Genomic DNA, 24,668 nt, shown 5'->3' on the forward strand with positions numbered 1-24,668 from the left:
CAGGTGTCAAGAGAGTACATCCATTTTGGAATTATAGTCATTTCCGGGGCTTCTTGTGGCTAACCGTTACAGCTAATATAGCTCTTTAGTATGGAGGGACGGCTCTGTCCAATCAGAGACTGGAGAGAGAGAGAGAGAGAGGCTGCTTCCTGGAAGCGGAGGGCCGTTGTTATCTTGGCGAGATGGGAGGGCTGGAGAAGAGGGCGGAACTGCGAGGTGATTGGAGGCTGAGGGAGTGGGAGGGGGAGGTGGGCGACATCTTGCGAGGGCTGGCCAGGTCTCCGTTGTGGAGTTTCCAGATGAGCTCCTCTTTCTCCATAGACAGACGCTTGTTCACCTTGGACTCCTTATGGAGGGTCTCCTGCAGCACGGCCTGCTCTGTCGACAGCTGTCTGAAAGGGACGACGACACAACAGACGGGTCAGAGGTGACACAGATCACATACTGTATATACCATCTAGAAGACAAGACATAACATACTGTATATACCATCTAGAAGCCAAGACATAATCTAGTCTTTTAAAAAAATAAATTCAAAGGTTATTTTCTTTCTGATGTTTTTAATTGTATTGGATAGAGACAGTGAAGACAGACAGGAAAGTAAGGAGACAAGGGCATGTCAGCAAGGCATGGGCCAGATTAGAACCCATGCTGATATAGGCATATGTGTGCACTGTAGAACATGGTGCTAGACCACCCCAGGCCAGGATAAACCAGTGTTAGATTGACTTCAGGCACAGAGGATGGATAGAATCAAGAATTCGTTATTTTTACCTGGACAGGGCTGCATGTCGGTCCATGCGGGCTTTCAGGTCCTCATTCTCTTGCTGGACTTTTATAAGGCATTCGTCCAGCTTCACACTTTTATCCACCTACAAAAGGGATCGCAATGGCATTTAGAAAACAAACTTCATTAAAATGTGCAATACCAAAATTGATGCCCGTGTTCAGAGTGGAGGTGCACTTCCTGGTCAGTTGAATACGGAGAGGGTAAATGCTAAGTGGGATCACCAGACTCGGACGTCACACGATTGGAGTTGAGATTTGAAACGGGTTAAGGTTAGGTAAAGGTTAAGGTAAAGGTTGGGGTTTAGAAGGACTGTCCCAAGGATCCCACCTGAGCATCTACAATCCTCAGAGAGCCTCACCAGTTTGTCCATCTGCATCAGCTTCCTCTCCTGCTGGTGGAGCTGTTTGTTCTTGATGTCCAGCACCACCTTCAGACTCTCCAGCTCCTGCTCTAGATAAAGCGTGTGGGAGTCCTTCTGGAGACAGGGGGGGGGGGGGGGGGAGACAAACTCAGTAAGACTCAGTAAACTATAAAACATGGGCAGGAAAAAAGATTAAGCGGCATCCGATTCCCGATACTTCACACAAGCGCGTATTTCTTCAGCCTGCTTGAGCGTATATCACTTCCAGCTGCTCATAAACTGTCTGTAAACAGCGTCATAAATCCACAACCAGTCAATAGAGGGCGCCATACCAAAGTGACAAAAGCGACATGGGAAGAAACACGGCAGTGTCAATAACACTTCCGACGGTTATGCATGTGTTACTAACACGCATACACAAACATGTAACACACAAATAACGCCCTGTTCTGCATAGCAAGGCAGTGTTCGACTAATTCTAGGTTTTAAAAACCCTTACACCGTTATGACCACCGGTACATGAAGCATACAGTCCCATCCAGGCAGTGTTGACATTGGAGTTGATCCTGCTGTTATTGTCTGTCTCTCTACAGCAGACCCAGAGTGGCAACGTGACGTGAGGTCGTTATCTAAATCCCCATGTGTGCATGTTTAGAATTTTGAGGGCTCGCGGGCACCCACTTCACGCTGATTACGAGTGACAGAGTGACTTTAACACGGCGCTTCTGGAAAAATCCATTCTACACCCCGGAGAGAGGGCAGTGCGGTTGCTTAGAAGCAACAACACTGTTATCGCGGGAGGTTATTGGACCGGGTCTATAAGATAAGAACAGCAGGGGGAGGCTGGTGGAGGTAGAAATCAGAGGACGGGCTAATTGCAATGCATGGCAAGCCTGCAAACTGTGACACTTTAAATACATGTGAAACAATACTATTGTGCAATATGACAACCCTAGTCGTCCATCTGTACAGTATAGTACAGTGGATAGTGTACATAGCCTTTATTTATGTAAACCAGCTCCTTCCCTTCTTGTGATTTTTTTAAAAAGTGTTTTTTTTTTTTTTCCTTTCCTAACACCAGGGGAGCCACCCCTCCTAAATGTCGTTGTTTGGTACCTGTACTGTAGCAATGACAATAAAGTCCATTCATTCATTCATTCATGGAATGGAATGAGGAAAGGTATCAAACATGCGTTTGATACCATTCCTCATTCCATCTCCACATACTCCCCCTGGTGTACAGTATATGACAGTGATAAAAGAGGGTTTAAGAGGAGGTGTTGCTTGTTGGCAGTAGTGTACTGTTCACCGTACCAGGTTTTTCTCAGCTAACTCCCTCCTCCGATCCTCCTCTGCTTTCAGCCGGTCGTTGAGGGTGGTGTTCTCAGACGAGAGCTCCTGTATCTGCGCCTGAGGACAGAAAATACCATCAGACCACAGCTAACGACTCCTCCGCAGAAACAAGACATGATGAAAAGAATGAACTGTGGGTTAGGGAAAAAGGTCAGGTGAGGACACTTACAGATAACGTGGCTTCTGCCTCCTTCAGTGTTTTGTCCAACATTTGCATCTCCTGTTCGTGAGCTTTCCTGAGCTCTGGAGGAAAGATCACAGATTTACTGCATGAGATTCAATAACATATTATGATGGATAAAGAAAAAGAAAAAAACACGGGGGGAAAAAACCCTCAAGAGAAAAAGTATGATTTTTCCAAAGTCAAAGTGAGATCAACTGACCTTCCAGAGAATCTTGATGCTGCTGTTTGACAGCCTGGAGTAGTTCAGAGTGGCTGGCCTCCAGCTCCAGTTTCAAAGCCTCATGGTTGGCTCTCAGCTCCACCATCTGAAGAAGAGAAGGAACCAGACTTTATGTAGGGTTGATGAATCATGATCAATGACTAAATAAAAAGCTGATGAACACCTCAAAAGAGACAACTTAAATAACACCAAAGCAGGCCTTAAATCAACAGAAATACAATACCACAAGCACCACTGAAAAGAGAGCTTGGTGAATTGGTTCTCTAGAAGACTTTCCCCCCCATGTACAGAGACTATTCTCAGTGAGTCAGTGCTTCTCAAAAAAGCAAGATTCAGCATTCAACATTATGTTTTGAGGGCTTCCATTGGCATCTGTCCATGAAATGAATCTCGCTGAATAGTTTGCTCAGTGAACAACGACTGCACCCTGGTTGTAGGCTAAATGCGGTATGAAAGGGCTTAAAACACCTCCAGAGAGGTTCCATTACTCAGACGTAGGACCAGGCACAGATCTGTATGGATTGGATAGGTCGAAGCAATAAGGTGAAAAACCGTCTAGCCTTTTACATGGCCAGGTCAATCTACCTATCCAGTCCTTTCAGATCTACATAGCTGCAACGTTTGCAGGAAAAGTGCTATACAAATAAAATGTATTATTATTATTATTATTATAGAGCTATATGAAGCATAGACTAGGGGGGGGGGGTTAACTGAAACGGGGCAGATGATGTGTGTCTTGGGCCTCACCTGCTGTTCCATGAGGGCGTGGCAGCGGTCTGCCTCCTCCTGGTAGGTGAGGTGGACCTTGTCCCATTCGGCCTGGTAGAAGGCCCGGAGTCGCTCCTCCAGCTGGGCCAGGTCACTCTGGTGTTTGTCCTGGACCTTCAGCAGCATGCCCTCCAACGCGACGCGCACCTCATCCTTCTCCTGCTCCAGACGCTCGCACGAGTGGGCCGAGCTCACTGCAGAAGAAGACTCGGGTTTGTTTTTCACTGTTCACGGCGTGGTCACGTACAGGATATTTCTTTTCATGTCATCATAAAAAGGAACGCATTGGAGAAATAAAGAGCTAAAAACACTGCATCTGTATGGACCAATATTTCAGCGAAACACTGAGGCTAATGTCATGACCTACAGTGTTAAAATGCCTTGAGCATAAAACCAAAGTGATGACTGAGGGGTCCTGTCTTTGGCAGAGTAGAGCACATGGCCCAATGGACGGCAATCAACAACATTATTTCCCAATTGGCTGAAATCAGTTCTGTGTCCTCAGGATTTCTTCATGTTGACTCGCATCAGTCCTTGCGACAGATGGCAGTTTACCATGTTATACTCGTAACGTGTAAAAACACTGCTACGGACTCTGACCAGCTTATGGTAAAACCAAAGAAAAACACCCCGGCTGTTCCTTTGTCTAATGTTCATATCCATCATTAAACGTCAACACTCTCGTAAAAACCACAGACGGGCATCTCTGGTGGGTCCTTTCGTGCCACATGCCTGGTTCCAGGGGTCAATGCCAATAGATGCCCAGCAGCTGGCCTTTGCCAGCCCGTGAGACTTTCTGCTGGCTGGCCGACCGTGGCTACGACAGAAGAGTGGCAGCTGTGTGTGCAACAGGGTAGTCTGTGCTGTCGGCGTTTGTAGCAGGTGATTTCCACTCAAAGCTCCCGAACACACTAGTCTACTCATACGAAGAGAATAGCTCTCCGTTTACAACTGGTCGTGGATGGAGAGCGAAAACTCAGAAACAGCTGTTTGTGTGTGATGCATGTGTGATGCATGTGTGATGCATGCATCATAGAATATGAATAGCATAGCCTTATACTGTATGTAACAAAAGGCAGCTTGGATGAATATGAGACAACAGGTTCCCTATAGAAGTGTAACCTGTAGCTTCAATCATCCCTGGATCTTTGACGTACATGCAGTGCATTGTCTACCATTAAAAAAAAAGATGGTAATCTGAACCACATCGTGATGGTTGACCGATGGTTGATCCAAAGCAGTGATGTGGGCAGGGAGAGCTCGTCCCTCACTTGACACTGAACTATTGCAGAGTGAGTTTCAGGACATCAAGGGGGGCTTTATCATAGGTCCCTGTCTGTCACATGACTCCATGCTGCATTACTGGTAGATTTTGGATGACATCTGTTTCTCTGGCAGAAAGTGTGCGCGTAGAACATAATATCCTCCCCATTATATGAGACTGCTACAAACAGGGAGGGAGCTATAAAACACTGTCAACTATTCAGGCCACGTCTAAAAGCAGATAGCAACAGGGGACCGCAGTGACCGAGACTGCAGCGTCTCTGCAGACCAGCTAGAGCAGATCAGCCTCGGGAGCCAGACTACCATCTTCAATAATAGTGCTGATGGATTACATAAACCAGTGTGTAATTCTATTACCCAGCACTGCAGGGCTCAAAGCGTGCCCCATTCATAAGGGACGTAATGAGAGCAAAAGAAAAACAAGTGGAAAAGCAGCAGGGTAAACAACACATAAACAACACACTGCTGCTTCTTCTCTAGTCAGTCTGGACATGAGAGGAAACCAGGCCACAGCATTCTCCTAATGCCTTCTCTGATTCACTGAGAGAGGGATAGCGCTTCACCACTGAGGAGTACTCACATACTCACCTAGCCTGGGGTGGAAACAGACAACGCCAGACCCAGAGACTAGAGACCCATGTGGAGACTGACTATCCATCAGGTCGTGGCATGCACCGCCTTACAGATGGGGCCTACGCCATTCCTCAGGCATCTGTAAGGGGGTGTGTGGGTGTGGGTGTGTGTGTGTGTGGGGGGGGGTGGGGGGGGGGGTCCTTACAAGCCTTGCCAGGCTACATTCATCACACCTGAAATATTATGGATCAGGAATCCGGGGGGAGGGGGGGTTAACGTTATCAGTGTTGTGGCTCTTAGTCAAGGGGGTAAAGGGGTATGAGCTGTCCTAACGCCAGACACCGCAGGTGGCAGAAAAACACTGACATATGCTTGTAATTTATATCGATAGCCACTGACAGAGATTGGACTGACATTATTGGGGGTGCAAGCTCACACTGGCTATATGGAAGAACCCTCCCCGCACCCCATTCTGGTACCATGCACCAGTAGCACGAGGTGGGGCCCTAATCTGAGGTCTGTGGACCTCTCACTTGAGTCAGGAATGTGCTGAGAGGCTGATAGACCAGGGCTCAGTGGTAAAGAGCAGTCATGTGCAGGTCCCAAGGCTGAGGGCTGCATACAGACCAGAGGGGCGGAGCCACACCGCCACAGCCCCCCCGGGAACAGTGGTGTAGGTTTCATATCCCTGGTAAACCATGAGGGGTGTGTCCAAGGCCGTCCAAGTGTGTGTGTGTGTGTGTGTGTGTGTGTGTGTGTATCGTCCTCTCCACAGCCCTCCCAAGGCCTCAGGTGGTTAAGCATTCCATCACAGGAGATTCCATTCCATCACCTCTCTTCCTGGCTGGTAAAAAACATCTATTGGGGGGGGGTCAGGGGTCAATTGATCCACCCCAGATGGGAGTGTATCGCCTCAGATGCACACTAACTCAGAGAAGAGCCATTAAACCAGACACACTCCCCTGCTCCGCTGCGTCTGGGCGGCCTATCCTCAGTGGAGGGCGGAAGGCATTACCCAGGGGGGGGCAGGGAGGGAATCTAATTACAGGGTTAGAGGCAGCAGGCAGAAGGCACACACCAGTAATGTGATGGGCCGGGACACTGTGACACTGCCGGGAACAGCAGTCATCGTTCATATGTCATTGGATGTTGACTATTATTATTATGCTGATTATTACGCCTCATTCAGAAGCACAGCAAGACTCTTTTTTCAAAAGACCCCAAAAAAAAAGAAAAAGAAAAAAGGTGGCGTCTATGTTTTCCCGCTCTCGCAGCTCAAGCTGGAAGCACTACACTGCGTGTTCTGGGAGGCCACCATCATCTCAGGCGTTCAGATAGACTAACTGGTTCTGAGTTTACTTGTTAAGAGCTCTGTGGAAACTTTAGGGTTACACAAACAAGGCGGTCTAGCGTTAAGAACAGGACATATCTTGGTAGTGTTAGCCTTAGTGATAGCTTAAGTAAACGTTGCGAGGTGATCTTACCCAGCTCTCCCCGAAGGGTCATCAGCTCCTGTGACAGCTCCCTGCGTTGCTTCATGGCTTCGTCACGCTGGGGAACAAATAGACAAATACTGAACTACTGCAGCATTAAGAATCTGATTCATATGGGCATGTACACATACTATTGCTACTTTCAGCATTTAATAAGAATCAACACACACACACACACACACACACACACACACACACACACACACACTTCAGCATAAAAAGTACTATGAATCACAATGCAGCAGACATGAGTCACCAAAATACAGTTCACCATGGACTAACCTCATATCGACATTCATTTCAATATAACTCTCATTTCGTGGTGATAAAGTAACTTCACACATTTCAGATTAAGCAAAAAAAGCTCTTGGAATGACTGCAATGGATAGCCTGTCACATCATGATATCACTTGCCATGTGACAGCTGCATAACGGTGCCAGTCAACTTCACATCCCCGCGGTATTCAATTTCATAAGAGGATATTATTGAGCCAGAATTTCAAACACGACTGTCTGAATGACTAATGAAACGATATGCTTCACTAGTGTATATGGAAACAATATCCAAATACGCATTTTTTTTGTGATCCCGCAGTGAGACGAGAGAAGGGAAACCCCCCCCCCCCATGCAACTGAGGAGAGATCTAGAGAGAGAGAGAAGGATCTAACCTTTATTATCTTTACATCTCTACCTCTCTCCACACAACCCCCCTTCACCCCCCCTTGTTCTTTTTGCAGTGGAGAAGAGAGGCCAGCCCTGCAGCTGCAGTGCTCCTGTCTGCCTCCCAAACTGACGCAGAGACGGTCTAAAAAACACTATTAACCCGTCCAACCTGTCTCATACCTCTACGACACTCCAGAAACATCAGAGCATGCATACACACACACACACACACACACACACACACCACTGAGGACCATGCTCTAGAGCGGTACGTAGCCCTCCCAATCTCCTTAGAGCAGAACGTTACCAAAACAGATTCAAACAATTAAATCATCATCATTAGGTTAACGGACAGCCAAGAGATCAGTCACAGAATAGACAAGTCAGACCAAAGCCGCCTCTATAAACCCCCCCCTCCTTCTGGCCCCCCTGTCCTGTCCTCTGGTCCCCATCCCATCCCCACACTGCATAGCAGAACAAAAGAGTAGTCCTTTACCCTGTCTCCAGCGCAGGGAGCGCTAAGGCACACTTTGCTCCCCGAGCAGCCCATGGTCCAGCCTCAGGCTTGGGGCTCTGGGAGTCTCCCCCCCCTGGCTACAGAGGACCCACTGCTAGGGCCGGGACACGCACAGCAGCCCAGGTGGTCACCACCTCCACACACGCACCACCTCTCCAGGACTGCTCGCACTCTACATCTGAGGCACCACTGACAACAGCCGCTCCATTGGCCCTGCTCTGAGAGTGCTGGGAGGTGTTCTACCGTATTCTCCCTAAGAGAGGGGCACGTTGCAGTGCTCAGAGGGACGGCCCCCTCTCGGCTGTGCTGAGGTCACTTTAAGACAAGTGCTAGGATAGGACGGAGGCAGTGGGAACAGGCAGAGCCAACAGAGGAGGAGACGGAGAAAGACCAGAGACATTAGACTGATGGAGAGGCACTTACTCAGTTACACACTCCTGGGTGGGGGGGGGGGGGGGGCTGTGGAGTGGGGGGGAGAGGGCTGTGCAGTGACCTTCCCAGGGGACGACAGGGAGAAGGGTTCATTACCACCCTCCCCCCTCATTACTTTAAATCATATACATCTAGTCTATACTGGTGCACTGTGCTTCTATTACATAGATTCAGAGCCAGCCACACAAACGCTATTACTCTGTTCAACATGATGAACTACCATGACAAATGGTACAGTTTCACTGTAAAGAGGATACAGTGTGTGTGTGTGTGTGTGTGTGTGTGTGCGGGCGCGCATCAGGCTGCTGAATACCGCCTATTGCAGACTCAGGCAGCGAGAGAGAGTGCGATGACGTTATCTAGATGAACATGGATTTGACTGTCTGCCTAATTATCTCATGCTGCATCAGTAGAATGCAGGCTAGTGCCTGGCCTCGTGACAAATTAATGACAGTTTTGAATTCACGGCATCGTCATAACCGAGAGAATGGTTTCGCAGAAATGAAAACCCTTGATGCAGTTCAGTAGTGCTATGCGAGCTAATCCCCTTTCAACTGTAAGGACATGCTACCCACATACACACACACAGAGCTGTTAGAGCCCGATCCATAACATGATGATACAATGTCAGGTAGAAGAGAACCCTCTTAGGGAGGTGGCGATCAATAGCCAGGAATCAATCCAGATCAGGTTTCAACCCTCTGGAAATGTTACACGAGATAACACAATAATATAAAAAGGAGAGGAGAGGAGCAGGAGAAACAATAAAAAGGGGGGATGGAGAATGAATTGTGTCTACCTGTACGTTGAAATGAAATGAGCATAAAAAGTATTAACTGAAATCGCTTCACTCGGTCTCTTCATAGATGCATTATGGTAATACACTATGTTTAGTGTTGATGTGAATCAGCTAAAGCAGGTGATAAGAAACTGCATGCGTGCGTGCGTGCACACACACGTTGGCAGGCTCATAACCATACAGTATTAAGCCAACAGCTGGGACATTCTCACACAGACATAGCAGAGACCCAGCCTCCTATTCTTGGTCTGGTGAGTGTGTACCAGATTCCTCTACCCCAACAACACAATGTGCCATTGGCCTCCTAATGAAAACATCACACTATACAGTGTCTTTGGAAAGTATTCAGACACCTTCACTTGTTCCACATTTTGTTGTGTCATACTCAATTTAACATGGATTAAATTCAAAGAATTTGCCATCAATCCACACACAATACCCCAGAATGAGGAAGTGGGTGACAAAGTCAGTCTTAATGCAAGGATAATAGTTCATGTCATTTTTAAATGAATATCTTTGTTTTTATAGGGTCTCTGATTTGCATAGGAATCAATTACATACTGTAGGTCAGGATGTCAATACCAACTCAGCAAATTTCATAATTTTAATACATTTCCAGAAATGTCAACAACGCTGATCGCCTTGTCATTCTGGGGTATTATGTGTGGAGTGATGGCAAATTCTTTTAACTTAATCCATGTTAAATTGAGTCTGACAACAACATGTGGAAAAAGTCAAGGTATCTGAACTGTATATCACAGGACTGAATATTTGTCATCACATTTAATGACGTGGCATATGATGAGGACCAAATACAGTAACTGTCAACAGTTCTCTAATAAGGCATTTCCATTGGAGTGAGAGGAGCCAGGGCAGGAGTAGAGGGGAGGCAGGGCAGTAGGAGAGGATGGGAGGCAGGGCAGTAGGAGAGACAGGGCAGTAGTAGAGGGGAGGAGGGGAGGCAGGGCAGGGCAGTAGTAGAGGGGGGAGAGGAGGCAGGGCAGTAGTAGAGGAGGGGAGGCAGGGCAGTAGTAGAGGGGGGAGGCAGGGCAGTAGTAGAGGGGGGAGGCAGGGCAGTAGTAGAGGGGGGGAGGCAGGGCAGTAGTAGAGGGGGGGAGGAGGCAGGGCAGTAGTAGAGGGGGGAGGCAGGGCAGTAGTAGAGGAGGGGAGGCAGGGCAGTAGTAGAGGGGGGGAGGCAGGGCAGTAGTAGAGGGGGGAGGCAGGGCAGTAGTAGAGGAGGGGAGGCAGGGCAGTAGTAGAGGAGGGGAGGCAGGGCAGTAGTAGAGGGGGGAGGCAGGGCAGTAGTAGAGGAGGGGAGGCAGGGCAGTAGTAGAGGGGGGAGGCAGGGCAGTAGTAGAGGGGGGAGGCAGGGCAGTAGTAGAGGGGGGGAGGCAGGGCAGTAGTAGAGGAGGGGAGGCAGGGCAGTAGTAGAGGGGGGAGGCAGGGCAGTAGTAGAGGGGGGAGGCAGGGCAGTAGTGGAGCGGGGGAGGCAGGACAGTAGTAGAGGGGGGAGGCAGGGCAGTAGTGGAGCGGGGGAGGCAGGGCAGTAGGAGAGGGGGGAGGCAGGGCAGTAGTAGAGGGGGGGAGGCAGGGCAGTAGTAGAGGAGGGGAGGCAGGGCAGTAGTAGAGGGAGGAGGCAGGGCAGTAGTAGAGGAGGGGAGGCAGGGCAGTAGTAGAGGAGAGGAGGCAGGGCAGTAGTAGAGGGGGGAGGCAGGGCAGTAGTAGAGGGGGGAGGGGAGGCAGGGCAGTAGTAGAGGGGGGGAGGCAGGGCAGTAGTAGAGGAGGGGAGGCAGGGCAGTAGTAGAGGGGGGAGGCAGGGCAGTAGTAGAGGAGGGGAGGCAGGGCAGTAGTAGAGGGGGGGAGGCAGGACAGTAGTAGAGGAGGGGGGGAGGCAGGGCAGTAGTAGAGGGGGGAGGCAGGGCAGTAGTAGAGGGGGGAGGCAGGGCAGTAGTAGAGGGAGGAGGCAGGGCAGTAGTAGAGGGGGGAGGCAGGGCAGTAGTAGAGGGGGGGAGGCAGGGCAGTAGTAGAGGGGGGGAGGCAGGGCAGTAGTAGAGGGGGGAGGCAGGGCAGTAGTAGAGGAGGGGAGGCAGGGCAGTAGTAGAGGGGAGGGGAGGCAGGGCAGTAGTAGAGGAGGGGAGGCAGGGCAGTAGTAGAGGAGGGGAGGCAGGGCAGTAGTAGAGGGGGGGAGGCAGGGCAGTAGGAGAGGGGGGAGGCAGGGCAGTAGTAGAGGGGGGGAGGGGAGGCAGGGCAGTAGTAGAGGGGGGAGGCAGGGCAGTAGTAGAGGAGAGGAGGCAGGGCAGTAGTAGAGGGGGGAGGCAGGGCAGTAGTAGAGGGGGGAGGCAGGGCAGTAGTAGAGGGGGGGAGGCAGGGCAGTAGTAGAGGAGAGGAGGCAGGGCAGTAGTAGAGGGGGGAGGCAGGGCAGTAGTAGAGGAGGGGAGGCAGGGCAGTAGTAGAGGAGAGGAGGCAGGGCAGTAGTAGAGGGGGGGAGGCAGGGCAGTAGTAGAGGAGAGGAGGCAGGGCAGTAGTAGAGGGGGGAGGCAGGGCAGTAGTAGAGGGGGGAGGCAGGGCAGTAGTAGAGGAGGGGAGGCAGGGCAGTAGTAGAGGGGGGGAGGCAGGGCAGTAGTAGAGGGGGGAGGCAGGGCAGTAGTAGAGGGGGGAGGCAGGGCAGGGCAGTAGTAGAGGGGGGGAGGCAGGGCAGTAGTAGAGGGGGGAGGCAGGGCAGGGCAGTAGTAGAGGGGGGGAGGCAGGGCAGTAGTAGAGGGGGGAGGCAGGGCAGTAGTAGAGGGGGGGAGGGGAGGCAGGGCAGTAGTAGAGGGGGGAGGCAGGGCAGTAGTAGAGGAGGGGAGGCAGGGCAGTAGTAGAGGGGGGGAGGCAGGGCAGTAGTAGAGGGGGGAGGCAGGGCAGTAGTAGAGGAGAGGAGGCAGGGCAGTAGTAGAGGAGGGGAGGCAGGGCAGTAGTAGAGGGGGGGAGGCAGGGCAGTAGGAGAGGAGGGGAGGCAGGGCAGTAGTAGAGGGGGGAGGCAGGGCAGTAGTAGAGGGGGGAGGCAGGGCAGTAGTAGAGGAGAGGAGGCAGGGCAGTAGGAGAGGAGGGGAGGCAGGGCAGTAGTAGAGGGGGGGAGGCTGGGCAGTAGTAGAGGGGGGAGGCAGGGCAGTAGTAGAGGAGGGGAGGCAGGGCAGTAGTAGAGGAGAGGAGGCAGGGCAGTAGTAGAGGGGGGAGGCAGGGCAGTAGTAGAGGGGAGGAGGCAGGGCAGTAGTAGAGGAGAGGAGGCAGGGCAGTAGTAGAGGGGGGAGGCAGGGCAGTAGGAGAGGGGGGAGGCAGGGCAGTAGTAGAGGGGAGGAGGCAGGGCAGTAGTAGAGGGGGGAGGCAGGGCAGTAGTAGAGGGGGGGAGGCAGGGCAGTAGTAGAGGGGGGGAGGCAGGGCAGTAGTAGAGGAGGGGAGGCAGGGCAGTAGTAGAGGGGGGAGGCAGGGCAGTAGTAGAGGGGGGAGGCAGGGCAGTAGTAGAGGGGGGAGGCAGGGCAGTAGTAGAGGGGGGGAGGGGAGGCAGGGCAGTAGTAGAGGGGGGGAGGCAGGGCAGTAGTAGAGGGGGGGAGGCAGGGCAGTAGTAGAGGGGGGAGGCAGGGCAGTAGTAGAGGGGGGAGGCAGGGCAGTAGTAGAGGGAGGAGGCAGGGCAGTAGTAGAGGGGGGAGGCAGGGCAGTAGTAGAGGGGAGGAGGCAGGGCAGTAGTAGAGGGGGGGAGGGGAGGCAGGGCAGTAGTAGAGGGGAGGAGGGGAGGCAGGGCAGGGCAGTAGTAGAGGGGGGAGGCAGGGCAGTAGTAGAGGGGGGGAGGCAGGGCAGTAGTAGAGGGGGGGAGGCAGGGCAGTAGTAGAGGAGGAGAGGCAGGGCAGTAGTAGAGGAGAGGAGGCAGGGCAGTAGTAGAGGGGGGGAGGCAGGGCAGTAGTAGAGGGGGGGAGGCAGGGCAGTAGTAGAGGGGGGAGGCAGGGCAGTAGTGGAGGGGAGGGGAGGCAGGGCAGTAGTAGAGGGGGGAGGCAGGGCAGTAGTAGAGGAGAGGAGGCAGGGCAGTAGGAGAGGGGGGGAGGCAGGGCAGTAGTAGAGGAGGGGAGGCAGGGCAGTAGTAGAGGGGGGGAGGCAGGGCAGTAGTAGAGGGGGGGAGGCAGGGCAGTAGTAGAGGGGGGGAGGCAGGGCAGTAGTAGAGGGGGGAGGCAGGGCAGTAGTAGAGGGAGGAGGCAGGGCAGTAGTAGAGGAGAGGAGGCAGGGCAGTAGTAGAGGGGGGAGGCAGGGCAGTAGTAGAGGGGGGGAGGCAGGGCAGTAGTAGAGGGGGGAGGCAGGGCAGTAGTAGAGGGGGGAGGCAGGGCAGTAGTAGAGGGAGGAGGCAGGGCAGTAGTAGAGGGGAGGAGGCAGGGCAGTAGTAGAGGGGAGGAGGCAGGGCAGTAGTAGAGGGGGGAGGCAGGGCAGTAGTAGAGGAGAGGAGGCAGGGCAGTAGTAGAGGGGGGAGGCAGGGCAGTAGTAGAGGAGAGGAGGCAGGGCAGTAGTAGAGGGGGGAGGCAGGGCAGTAGTAGAGGGGGGGAGGCAGGGCAGTAGTAGAGGGGGGAGGCAGGGCAGTAGTAGAGGGGGGGAGGCAGGGCAGTAGTAGAGGGGGGGAGGCAGGGCAGTAGTAGAGGGGGGGAGGCAGGGCAGTAGTAGAGGAGGGGAGGGGAGGCAGGGCAGTAGTAGAGGGGGGAGGCAGGGCAGTAGTAGAGGAGGGGAGGCAGGGCAGTAGTAGAGGAGGGGAGGGGAGGCAGGGCAGTAGTAGAGGGGAGGAGGCAGGGCAGTAGTAGAGGAGGGGAGGCAGGGCAGTAGTAGAGGAGGGGAGGGGAGGCAGGGCAGTAGTAGAGGAGAGGAGGCAGGGCAGTAGTAGAGGGGAGGAGGCAGGGCAGTAGTAGAGGAGGGGAGGCAGGGCAGTAGTAGAGGAGAGGAGGCAGGGCAGTAGTAGAGGGGGGGAGGCAGGGCAGTAGTAGAGGAGGGGAGGCAGGGCAGTAGTAGAGGGGGGAGGCAGGGCAGTAGTAGAGGGGGGAGGCAGGGCAGTAGTAGAGGGGGGAGGCAGGGCAGTAGTAGAGGGGGGGAGGCAGGGCAGTAGTAGAGGGGGGGAGGCAGGGCAGTAGTAGAGGGGGGAGGCAGGGCAGTAGTAGAGGGGGGAGGCAGGGCAGTAGTAGAGGGGGGAGGCAGGGCAGTAGTAGAGGGGGGAGGCAGGGCAGTAGTAGAGGAGGGGAGGCAGGGCAGTAGTAGAGGGGGAGAGGAGGCAGGGCAGTAGTAGAGGGGGGAGGCAGGGCAGTAGTAGAGGGGGGGAGGCAGGGCAGTAGTAGAGGGGGGAGGGGAGGCAGGGCAGTAGTAGAGGGGGGAGGCAGGGCAGTAGTAGAGGGGGGAGGCAGGACAGTAGTAGAGGAGAGGAGGCAGGGCAGTAGTAGAGGGGGGAGGGGAGGCAGGGCAGTAGTAGAGGGGGGAGGGGAGGCAGGGCAGTAGTAGAGGGGGAGGCAGGGCAGTAGTAGAGGAGGGGAGGCAGGGCAGTAGTAGAGGGGAGGAGGCAGGGCAGTAGTAGAGGGGGGAGGCAGGACAGTAGGAGAGGAGAGGAGGCAGGGCAGTAGGAGGTCCAGAGGGCCAGAGTGTGGGGGACCTCTAGGGCCTGAGAGAGCTGCAGTACTATTAACAGAGACAGGGACTTCTGTTCTTGTGTTACCCTGTCTGTTAAGAACATCACTTTCACAACACTTCCACCCAAACGGAAGGATGCGAGTCCCACTCACTAGAGATCACACACTGCGTGTGTGTGTGTGTGTGTGTGTGTCACTTTGACACAAGGCACCACCTTACAACTAGCAAGACTTCCAATAAGCACTTAACATCCATGTTTCGTGCGTGTGTGTGTGTGTGTGTGTTGTGACAGACCATACAGGGGATAAAGACTACCCATCTATCCATCTGTCAACTCTCTCTGAATCCCCCAGTTGGCAATTGGTTTCTAATGTCTGAGCAAAGCGGAATGTGAAATCAAGTTTCAACATGCACCGAGGGCTCCAGAGATGGCCCCTGAGAAAGCTAATGGGGTAAAAACATGTTAGCTAAAAATCATTTCACAAGCGTGGTGCAAGGTCACACCGACAGTTTCCCATTTCTCCATCCAGAAATGCTGAAACTCTTCCTCTCTGGATTCAATGTCACCATAGCAACAGAACACAGTCCAGTCTCCCCCCCCCCCCCCGACCCCGTAAAAAAAGGATTCCATCTGTCAAAACACCTACGGTGCTGGCTAAGACTGGCTAGACACATGCTCATTGGACCATTGCCTGGCTGTGGGTTACATTTAACCATGAGCTGAGTCCTATTGCTCAATTGTTTTCCTGCCATTAAAGGGAGACATGGCTCGAAAACAGACGGCCCACCCATTTACTGGCTGGTTTCACCACGCAGCCGAGCGGGGAGCAGAGCACTCCTCATCATACACTATGCATGAGTGCACTGGAGATGGTGCACGATGTTCTATAGAAAGCTGAACACGCAAGAGGGCGCGCGGCAATCACACACACACACGCTCACGCGCACGCGCACAGTGTCTGGTGTGTGTCAGGAGCTGAGTGTAGGGTCAGACTGGCAGTGATGTCAGATAAGTTCCAGAAACCGTGGGGGTGATAGCACAACCAGGGGCCTCTGGGGGAGGGGGGGAGCGGGGGGCAGCAGACATGACGTCCACTACTGAGCCAGCGCCTCTGTATCAGCCCTGGTCTGACACAACACAGAATCAACCCTACAGTACACTTCCCGCCTTACTGATAGGGCAGTGCTCCATTCGAAAATTACAGAGAGCATATCAAAAACAAACCTAAATCCCAGAAGTAAACAATGCTACAAATTACATTACATAGAAATGATGATTGTAATCTCTGTTCCAGGACCAAGACCGTTCTGCTCTCGGTGCAGTTTCTCTTGGGCAGTGAACACCACACAGCCCTCAGGCTCTCGTTACTGATGTGGGAAGGGAGGGTGGTTACTTCAGGAAGTCTCTTTGAACCTCGACCAGGCAGGCAGTTTACTGTCACCATCGCTGAGAAACATGGCTCCCGCCCAGTGGTTTAGAGCTCAAGAGATAATGAAGGGGGGGGGGGGGGGAGAAACATTCATTTTGTAGGTGAAGAGTTACAGCCATCTCCTCTAGGACCAGTAAATCACAAGCTCTACTGAACACTCCAAGGTCACTGCCACCATCCAGTACTGGAGAGGATGTATTCACCATCCATGTCCGTCCGTCATGGAAACGTTTAGGTGAAAGGTCATATGATGTGCCCAGTGTTTCCCAAAGGATTTGTGTGACTGGTGTGTGGTCCACATATAAAAAAAAAAAAAAAGAAGCTAAAAATACCTTTGGTTTGTTATGCGACTATGGCGGGACGAATTTGACTATCCTGGCCCTCCACATTCTCGTCTATGTATGGGAAACGCTGTGTGCCACTACAGTACTGGCAAGTTCTCTCCCAACTGAGGGAGAATATCATTCTATGCTATACCCAAATTACTGTCTTAATACCTGATCTACAACATATAAACATGTATCTTTTCTGGGAAAGTCTACAGTATGAAGGAGACATCTACAGTGAGCTGGCTCTCACCTGGCTTACGTGACAGAAATATCTCAAGGCTTCATATGTACTGCGGTGGGGTCAGATAGTGGCCGCTTACATTCTGTGTTTACGGAGAACATAAGTGGGGGGTCTAATTAGCGCATACCAATGACATTACTCATGCAGCATGCTAATTTCATCTCTGTCATGCTGTCATTCCTCTGGAGTACATTCTGTAAAATATCATATAATGATACATAACACATGTAGAGCCTACTAAAAACATGTTTGGAACTGTGTGTAAATAAGCCAATAGCCAAAGTGTCTCATATCCCAATAACTGGTAGTGTCTACTCTGACGATATCATTTTGTTGTGGCAAACTCACCAACCATAACGAATGTGTTTGGGGTGAGGAGGGGTGTGGTGTGTGTGTGAGCCAGGTAGAGGGGAGCCAATCGTATCTTTCATCCATGGAAATACACCCAAACAAACACTGAGCTGAGTACACGCGCACACACACACACACACACACACACACACACACACACACACGATTAAGAACCACAATGTAATCTAATGTCCAAAATGTAATCTGTATAGGAGTGGAACAATCAACACTTACATCCGAAATCTAAAGTTCATAAGTGTTTAGATAAGGCATCCATCCATTCAGAAACATTAAGATCAGGTGCATATGTCTTACCTCTGCCAGGGCTTGCTGCAAGACCACTGTGACGGCCTCGAACCTGCGGTGACTGGTGGCCAGGAGTCCCCTGAGCCCCTGGAGGTTGTGGTTTGTCCTCTCGCACAGCGCCCGGTAGTTCTCCTGTCTGCCCCCTGCCCTGCCCTCTGCAGGAACCGGCTCCAGAGGCCCGCTGCTCTGGGGCGGCGCAGGCTGCGGCTGCTGCTGCTGCTGTGGCGGTGCCGGTGGCTGGGTCCGGGGGCTCGTCTTCTTGTCCACTGCAAGAGAACACCCATTCAATGTTGTTGTTGTTGTTGTTGTCACAACATTCAGCATCATCATTCCCCCCTCCATGGTCCCTGTGGCTGGATAGAGCACTGCCACGACCAGTACCACCACCGCGTACAGTCCAGCCAGAGAGACCGATACTCCGGCCGAGCTCCAGTCTGCAGCCCTGGGTGGGTTTCCTATGCAGATGGAGAGCAGTACTGTCCAGAGAGCCCACTTAGAAGCAGACGATTCACAGACCCATTAGTGACCACAGAGAGAGAGTGAGTGAGAGGGAGAGAGAGAGAGAGAGAGGCTTCAATCACCAGCCACCACCAATCGCAAAAATGGATCCCCTGTAAAAAATGAGATTACATCTCCATCTCCTGATTCAATCTTCTCCTGTGCAGAGCAGACACTGGTCGCTGGAGCCTGCTTATTTTAGCGGGGCTATGCGACAGTGGTTTTGTTTTACATCAGCTTTATAAATACAACACCCTCCGGCATAATGTCCGCATGGATCCCCACTAATAAACAGAAGGCTACGCTAGCTAGTTAGCACTGCCACAGCCACTGAGAAAAGGAGAGGAGAGGACGCCGGAGCTTCAGGCTCGTTACAGAGGAAAGCTGTGCAGGAGGGGGAACGAGTTAATGTGTAGCTGGGTGTTTATGAGGATTTATCATTGATGTGTTGCATGTGGTGAAGAGCTGCCTGGTTCTGCTAGGGGGGAGTGGGTCTTATGTAATGGGACAGTGAGGACAGGCTCAGACAGAGCAGGAATGCCCATGTTAACCAGGGGGAGATAGCACCGACGACCTCGGGGGACGATAGCACCCACGAACTCACTGGGATTTGGACAGATTTAAAGGATTTATGGTGTCAACTGGCAAACCTAATTAAAATGAAAGAGAAACAAAAACAAGTGGGGGAGGGTAAATATTACGAGTGAGAGACACAAGATGCTGTACACAGCTCTATGGAACACAGAAGCAATGTGATGTTTGCCATCAACTTACTACATACACCCCTTCGAAGAGCTCACGCTGGATGTCTGAAGCCTGGAAGTCATGTGCCTCCCACACATGCACACATACGTACCACATAGCTTAAAGCACAGGGTAAAAATACACCAGTTAAATTTAGAGCAGTGAAGACGGCAGCATCCGACCACATCACAACAGTGAGAGGAGGTCCTCCTGACCACCTGCCACCACCCTCAGGTTTGGGGAGGACCTCCTGCCAACACCAGTAATGTCTTAACCTCCCCCCTCTCTCATCTGGTCAACATAACAAAACATCCCAAATGGATGACATACTGGATAATCAGGGGGGTATTCCATCAACGTTGCTCAAGGAAAATCCACACTTATTTTGATACATTTCACGAGACTTTAATTTTGAGATTTATTAAAAAATAAGCCGGTATTTTCCTTTAGCAACGGTGATGGGGTAACCACCAGATGTGCTGTAGGTAAAGCACTTTGAATTGGCCCGGCTGTAAGAAATGTGCTATACAAATAAACTTGCCGTGCCTACTGTAAACACTATAGGGGTGGTCCAGCGGTCCGGCACTGCAGTCTACAGTGCACTGACATGCCCTCTCTCCCTTCTTCTCCTTACTTTCCTGTCTGTCCTCACCATCTCTGTCCAATAATGAAACATATGAGTGGGACTGCCCCACTCAGACAAAATAACTAAATAAAAAAAACCACAAGAGAGACTATCAATTACATGGATATGTATATGATATTCCAAACAAGTGAGGAGAAATAAATTCATAGTTTTAAAAATACTGGTTCCAAGTTAACAGCTGGCTTGTTCTGTTGGGAGTCCACAGGCCTGGTCCCTGGTCAGAGCAGCAACATGCTGCAGTGAGGACAACAACATTCCTGACCAACAGAGAGGACAGTGTAGTTACCAGACTAATGAGGGAACTGAGCCAGGGACCACACCACAGAGTCCAAAGGCAGGGCCTTAGACTAGACAAGCAACAATACTGGCTACAGTATTCCCCCTGGCGTAAAATAATCTTGGTCATGGTAGACATTTCAAGACCAACTCATGGACCGAAACCGTGAGGTTTTCTTTATTAAAAGAGAAGCACTTGACATTATATTCACACACTACTGTGAATATCTGGATACAGTTCACCTCAGGAGTCATTACAACTCAAAACTAACACTCACTAAGGGAGAATAGACACAGGATGAACAGAAACGTAATCTATTAACAAGTAGGAACAATAACAAATGCAACTCTAGAACCTATCAGGGGATTCCAAGATAGGGAGAGTATTAAGACCACCAATGTGTTATAAGAAATCTTTATATATTATTTCAGTATATTATATGGTTTGAATAGTAAAAAAAGCAACATGGCCCAGCTGAATAATCCTGCATCTGGACTGATGCATGACCTCATATAGAATATTAGATTTGCAATATCCTGATTAAATCAGAGGAAAGACATGAATCATCAATCTGGGATTGGACCCATCAGAGGAAAAATACAAATGAAGTTTCCCATCGCAGTGCACGCACTGTTCTGAGATCACTTTGTTCAACTGAAATAGAACAAGCAACCATTAAAATTATTTTAACGATACAATAACAATGTCTAAGGGGCCACCAAAGGGGCAATTGGTTAGGATATTTAGATGAGGCATATAGATTATGTATGATATATAATCTATCATATAGTATATTTTAAATTCCACAATATATCTAACAGATATAGTAACAGATAGAAAATAGTAAATCATAAGAATACCTAACAGTTCAAGGCTTTTAGCTGGACCAGGACCATGCTCATGTTTAGGAGAGTTTTGATTTGCATGCAAGGCTCTCTATGTAGTATGATGCCTCCTGGTGGTGATTTCAGAGATCAGTGGTCTCTCCACTCAGAGTGGAGAGCAATACTGCAGCCAGAAGCAGCTCTGACAGACATGCAGTACAGCGTAGTCCTGCCAAACCACCATATGGTACGGCCAGTAGAACCCCTGCAGTGTGGCTACTCTTTGCCAATGATTCGACATGTTAGTTTCCTTTGGAAGAAACCTAAACAAACATCAGTCATCAATGTTGGTCAAGGAAAAAAAAAAGAAAAGAAAAAAAAAAGGACATTATGCAACAGAAAGTTTGTTAGAGTGTATGTCAATTATTCATGCTCATCTCTTCTACAGTACCTAAATAATTCAAACACGTCCCGAGAGGCAACCATACTTTCTCTGAGCAGGCGGCATTTCTGTCTTCAGCTACCTGCTGTCTGCCATGGCAACAGAGGACCAACGGCTATTTTGATATCAAGTGCCTGAATATAGTTACAGTGATGACGTAACTTGCTCTTGGTACGGTCATTAAACACACTCCCTGTCCTGACTCTGTAGTACCACGGCTATTCCCGCTCTACTCTCACCTGACAGGAGTGGACACTGAGGCCAGGGGAGGCTGGTGGAGGGAGACACTGGGCCTGGCTCATTGTAATGCGTGGAATGGTATAAGGAATGGTGTCGAACACGTGTGACTCCATCTCTCATTGCGTTCCATGCAGTCCAATGACCCAGGCCTCCAATGTCTCTCCCCACCAGACCCCCCCTGGCTGCGACTGACGTAGTGGCACTACTGAGAGGGTTGTAGCTGGAGCCACCAAGGGATGGCACACTAGAGCACAATGCATGAAGGGAGATCTATCACACAATACCACAGTTGTTATGGCTTCTGGGTGATGTGATGCCATAACACTAACAGAGGTGCTGAATTAAGCTAACTTTCTTTTAGATTAGATTCAACTTTGTCAAGTACAGAGACAATGAAATGCAATCAGTGCAAATAGTGGCATACGTGCAAAAGACATGATATTACAGTAAGTATAAATAAATCTAATAAAGTGAATATACATGAGATGAATATCAATATGATATGTACAGTTGAACAAGGGCAATAGGTCTTGAGGTATGTTACATATGCAAGATGTATAAGTAGAGTCCAATAACACATGTAAAATGTACAGGCCAACTCAGGAATTGGAATCAATATCAAATTCAATAATAATTAATTCTAAATGAATACTAAGCCACTGCTTGGAAGAGGGCAGATGACCATCCATTCCAGAGGAGGTTTTTGCTTGACCAAGTTCTGACCCAACAGTACCCAGATTAAACATGATCAGTATTACCGTGATGACATTCCCAGAGTTGATTACTATGTGCATGTCCTTTAACATGATCCGGTGTGTGGAGTGTTCTACAGTATACCACATCATTGCACATCCCCCACATGACCACGCTTTCAACTCAGATTTATGATCCGTCTTTATCATTTTCCCCTCCTGATCTGGGTCATGGCATCTTTTAATCTGGGCCATCTCTCATTTATTTCACCACAGATATTCAAGTTTGGATCCCATTTGGAGGTACACAACATGGCTAATTAAATGTCTAATCTGTCCTCCATTGAACTGGAAAGATTGACCCAGATCACCGTTTCCTCTACTCTAGGTACAGAACTGAAGTAGAACCTCCAACGGTTTCACAGTGTCACATTTCATGTGTATTTGGGAATCATAATATTTATTGCAAACATAAACCCTGCCCACCTTCTCAGGTAACACCTGACCTTCTGTTCTCTTATTCTGTGTGAGATATCTTGTATGTGATACAGTGAATATGACAAACATGTGTCACCTCATATGATGTTTGAGGGGAAAACGATTAGTGCCAGCCCTGGGCTCTGGTATGCTCCTTATTTGGCTATATTTTCCCAAAACAGGGAAATGGAACGCATTTTTTATTTTAAAAAACTACAAAAAAAAAACATCTCTGATGAGAAATTGCTTTGGGATTTTTTCCCCCGTCACAACAATGTTCCCAGTGACTAACTCCCAAAATAACCCACCTCTGAGGCCAGAACTGGAGCAGTAGGTCTCCCTGCATGCAAGATGATGAGTGCACTCATGTAGACACACAAACAGAGAGCTAAGCATACTGTAGTGTAGGTCACACGAAACAGAACATTTCATTTTCAATAGATATCCTAATTCTTTTTGAACTTCCTTTAAATTTGTATAAATACACATCAAAATAAATACAAAAATGTCAAACACATTCACCCCTCTGCAAATGGATATGGATAGCTACGTAAAATGAACCTCTCCTGGCCAACCGACTGGTAAACAGCCGGGCTAAAAATAGATCCACAAACAGCTAAGAGCAGCACAGCTCGGTGTCACGAGCATCAACAAACAGTGAGACTTGCCCTAGCCCATGTCCTTGTAAAGTGTGGTAAAAGGCAGCGGTGGTGGTAGCCGTAGCCCGTTAGCGGTGCGGCGCGGTAACAGACCTGTGTGGAACACCGTGGTGGTGTTCTTGCATCCTGACAGCAGCTGCAGGTTCCGGAGCAAACCGTTGGCCGTCAGACGCACGTGGATGCTGGTCAGGGAGAGTCTCGGAGACCACAACATTTCGCAGACACCGAGGAAGGATGCCCTAGCTAACAGGCAACCACTGTTTTTTAAAAAATCTAAAAATTTCAATCAAAACTAAAATCCAAAAATGTAGAAGATGAGGCTGGCTATGAGCCACGTGCCAGAGAGCTTGTCAGAGATTCGTGCCTCAGGTGACAGAAGCACTGAGGCAGAAAGAGAGGGAAAAAAACCCAACAGCAGCCACTGTTACTACGGTACGAGGCAGAAAAAAGGATGAAGACCACCCCCCTGCACAAACACACACACACACACACACGCACACAGACCCTTCAGTTGTCTACGGCAGTGCTTTCCCCCACTGAATGAGGCTCAACAGCCCATGCCCAGCTGGGAGAGTTGGCAGTAGGGGGGGTGGGCTGGTAATGTTTTCAGTAGCAGCACGGCAGCCCTGACAGATGTGACAGAGGCAGAGAGAGCCTTAATCCTTAGGCTGGAGGCAGCCTCCCAGCCGTATACCTCAGCAGTCAACACTAACCCAGCAGCACAGCAGATCTCCAAGGCTCACAACGATGGTTGGTGTTATGGCAGAGCTAGGATGCTGCCGGGAGAGGAGAGGAGGGAAGAGGGAGGTGGGGGGAGGGGTGGGAGGAGCAAACCACCAAGGCAGGAGCGAATGGCTGCGGTTTTTGACCTCGCACCCTCACTCTCATAGGCCACACGTCGCAGAGGGGAAGCAGAACGGCGACAGGTGATGGATAGCCGGTAGCGAGGTCGAGAATGATGAGCTGCCAAAATGTCAGAGGTCTTCAGCTCGGAATCTTTTAGAGAAATAACTGCTGCATATGCGTAACGCTACCCGCTCATTGCAAGAACAAGTGACACGGCAGTGTGTCAACACAACACAAATTATTGTAATTCATTGTAAACAAATTACATTCCCCCTAGTTTTAAATCAAAACACAATCATACTGTATAATTCCAGATGGGCACTATGCTAGGGGGCAGAAACGGTGCTCTCTTTTCTCAGCCCACAAGAGTGTTACACAGTACACGCAGTAGAGTGTTCTATTACTCCCACCATAGCAACGCCTTCACAAGACTGCACAATGATCCAGACATACCGTACTATGACCAGGAGGAGGCTTCAACTGCTTTCTGAGTATAAAAAGCTTCTACATAGATTCTGTAGTTTAACCCTTGTTTGTTTTTAAGAACATCTAATGTAGCCAAAAGGCCTCAAGCGAAACCGCCACAGATGCTACGGAAATGCA

At 50.4% G+C, this 24,668-nt stretch overlaps 1 protein-coding gene across 1 annotated transcript; it reads right to left on the reverse strand.

Annotated features, from left to right (window-relative positions):
• Positions 1–169: 169 nt before the first annotated feature.
• mtus1a (microtubule associated tumor suppressor 1a) lies at positions 170–23,433 on the reverse strand (the record flags this gene model as incomplete). The annotated part of the gene is made up of 10 exons (XM_080526936.1): positions 170–392; positions 775–872; positions 1,149–1,265; positions 2,466–2,561; positions 2,674–2,747; positions 2,888–2,993; positions 3,656–3,870; positions 7,018–7,084; positions 17,730–17,986; positions 23,313–23,433. The coding sequence occupies 10 exons, from the start codon at positions 23,431–23,433 to the stop codon at positions 170–172; spliced, it is 1,374 nt and encodes a 457-aa protein (XP_080383062.1).
• Positions 23,434–24,668: the final 1,235 nt, after the last annotated feature.

This window comes from Nansenia antarctica (assembly GCF_963989245.1).
Source record: "Nansenia antarctica genome assembly, chromosome: 3".
In the NCBI taxonomy this organism is placed as follows: domain Eukaryota; kingdom Metazoa; phylum Chordata; class Actinopteri; order Argentiniformes; family Microstomatidae; genus Nansenia; species Nansenia antarctica.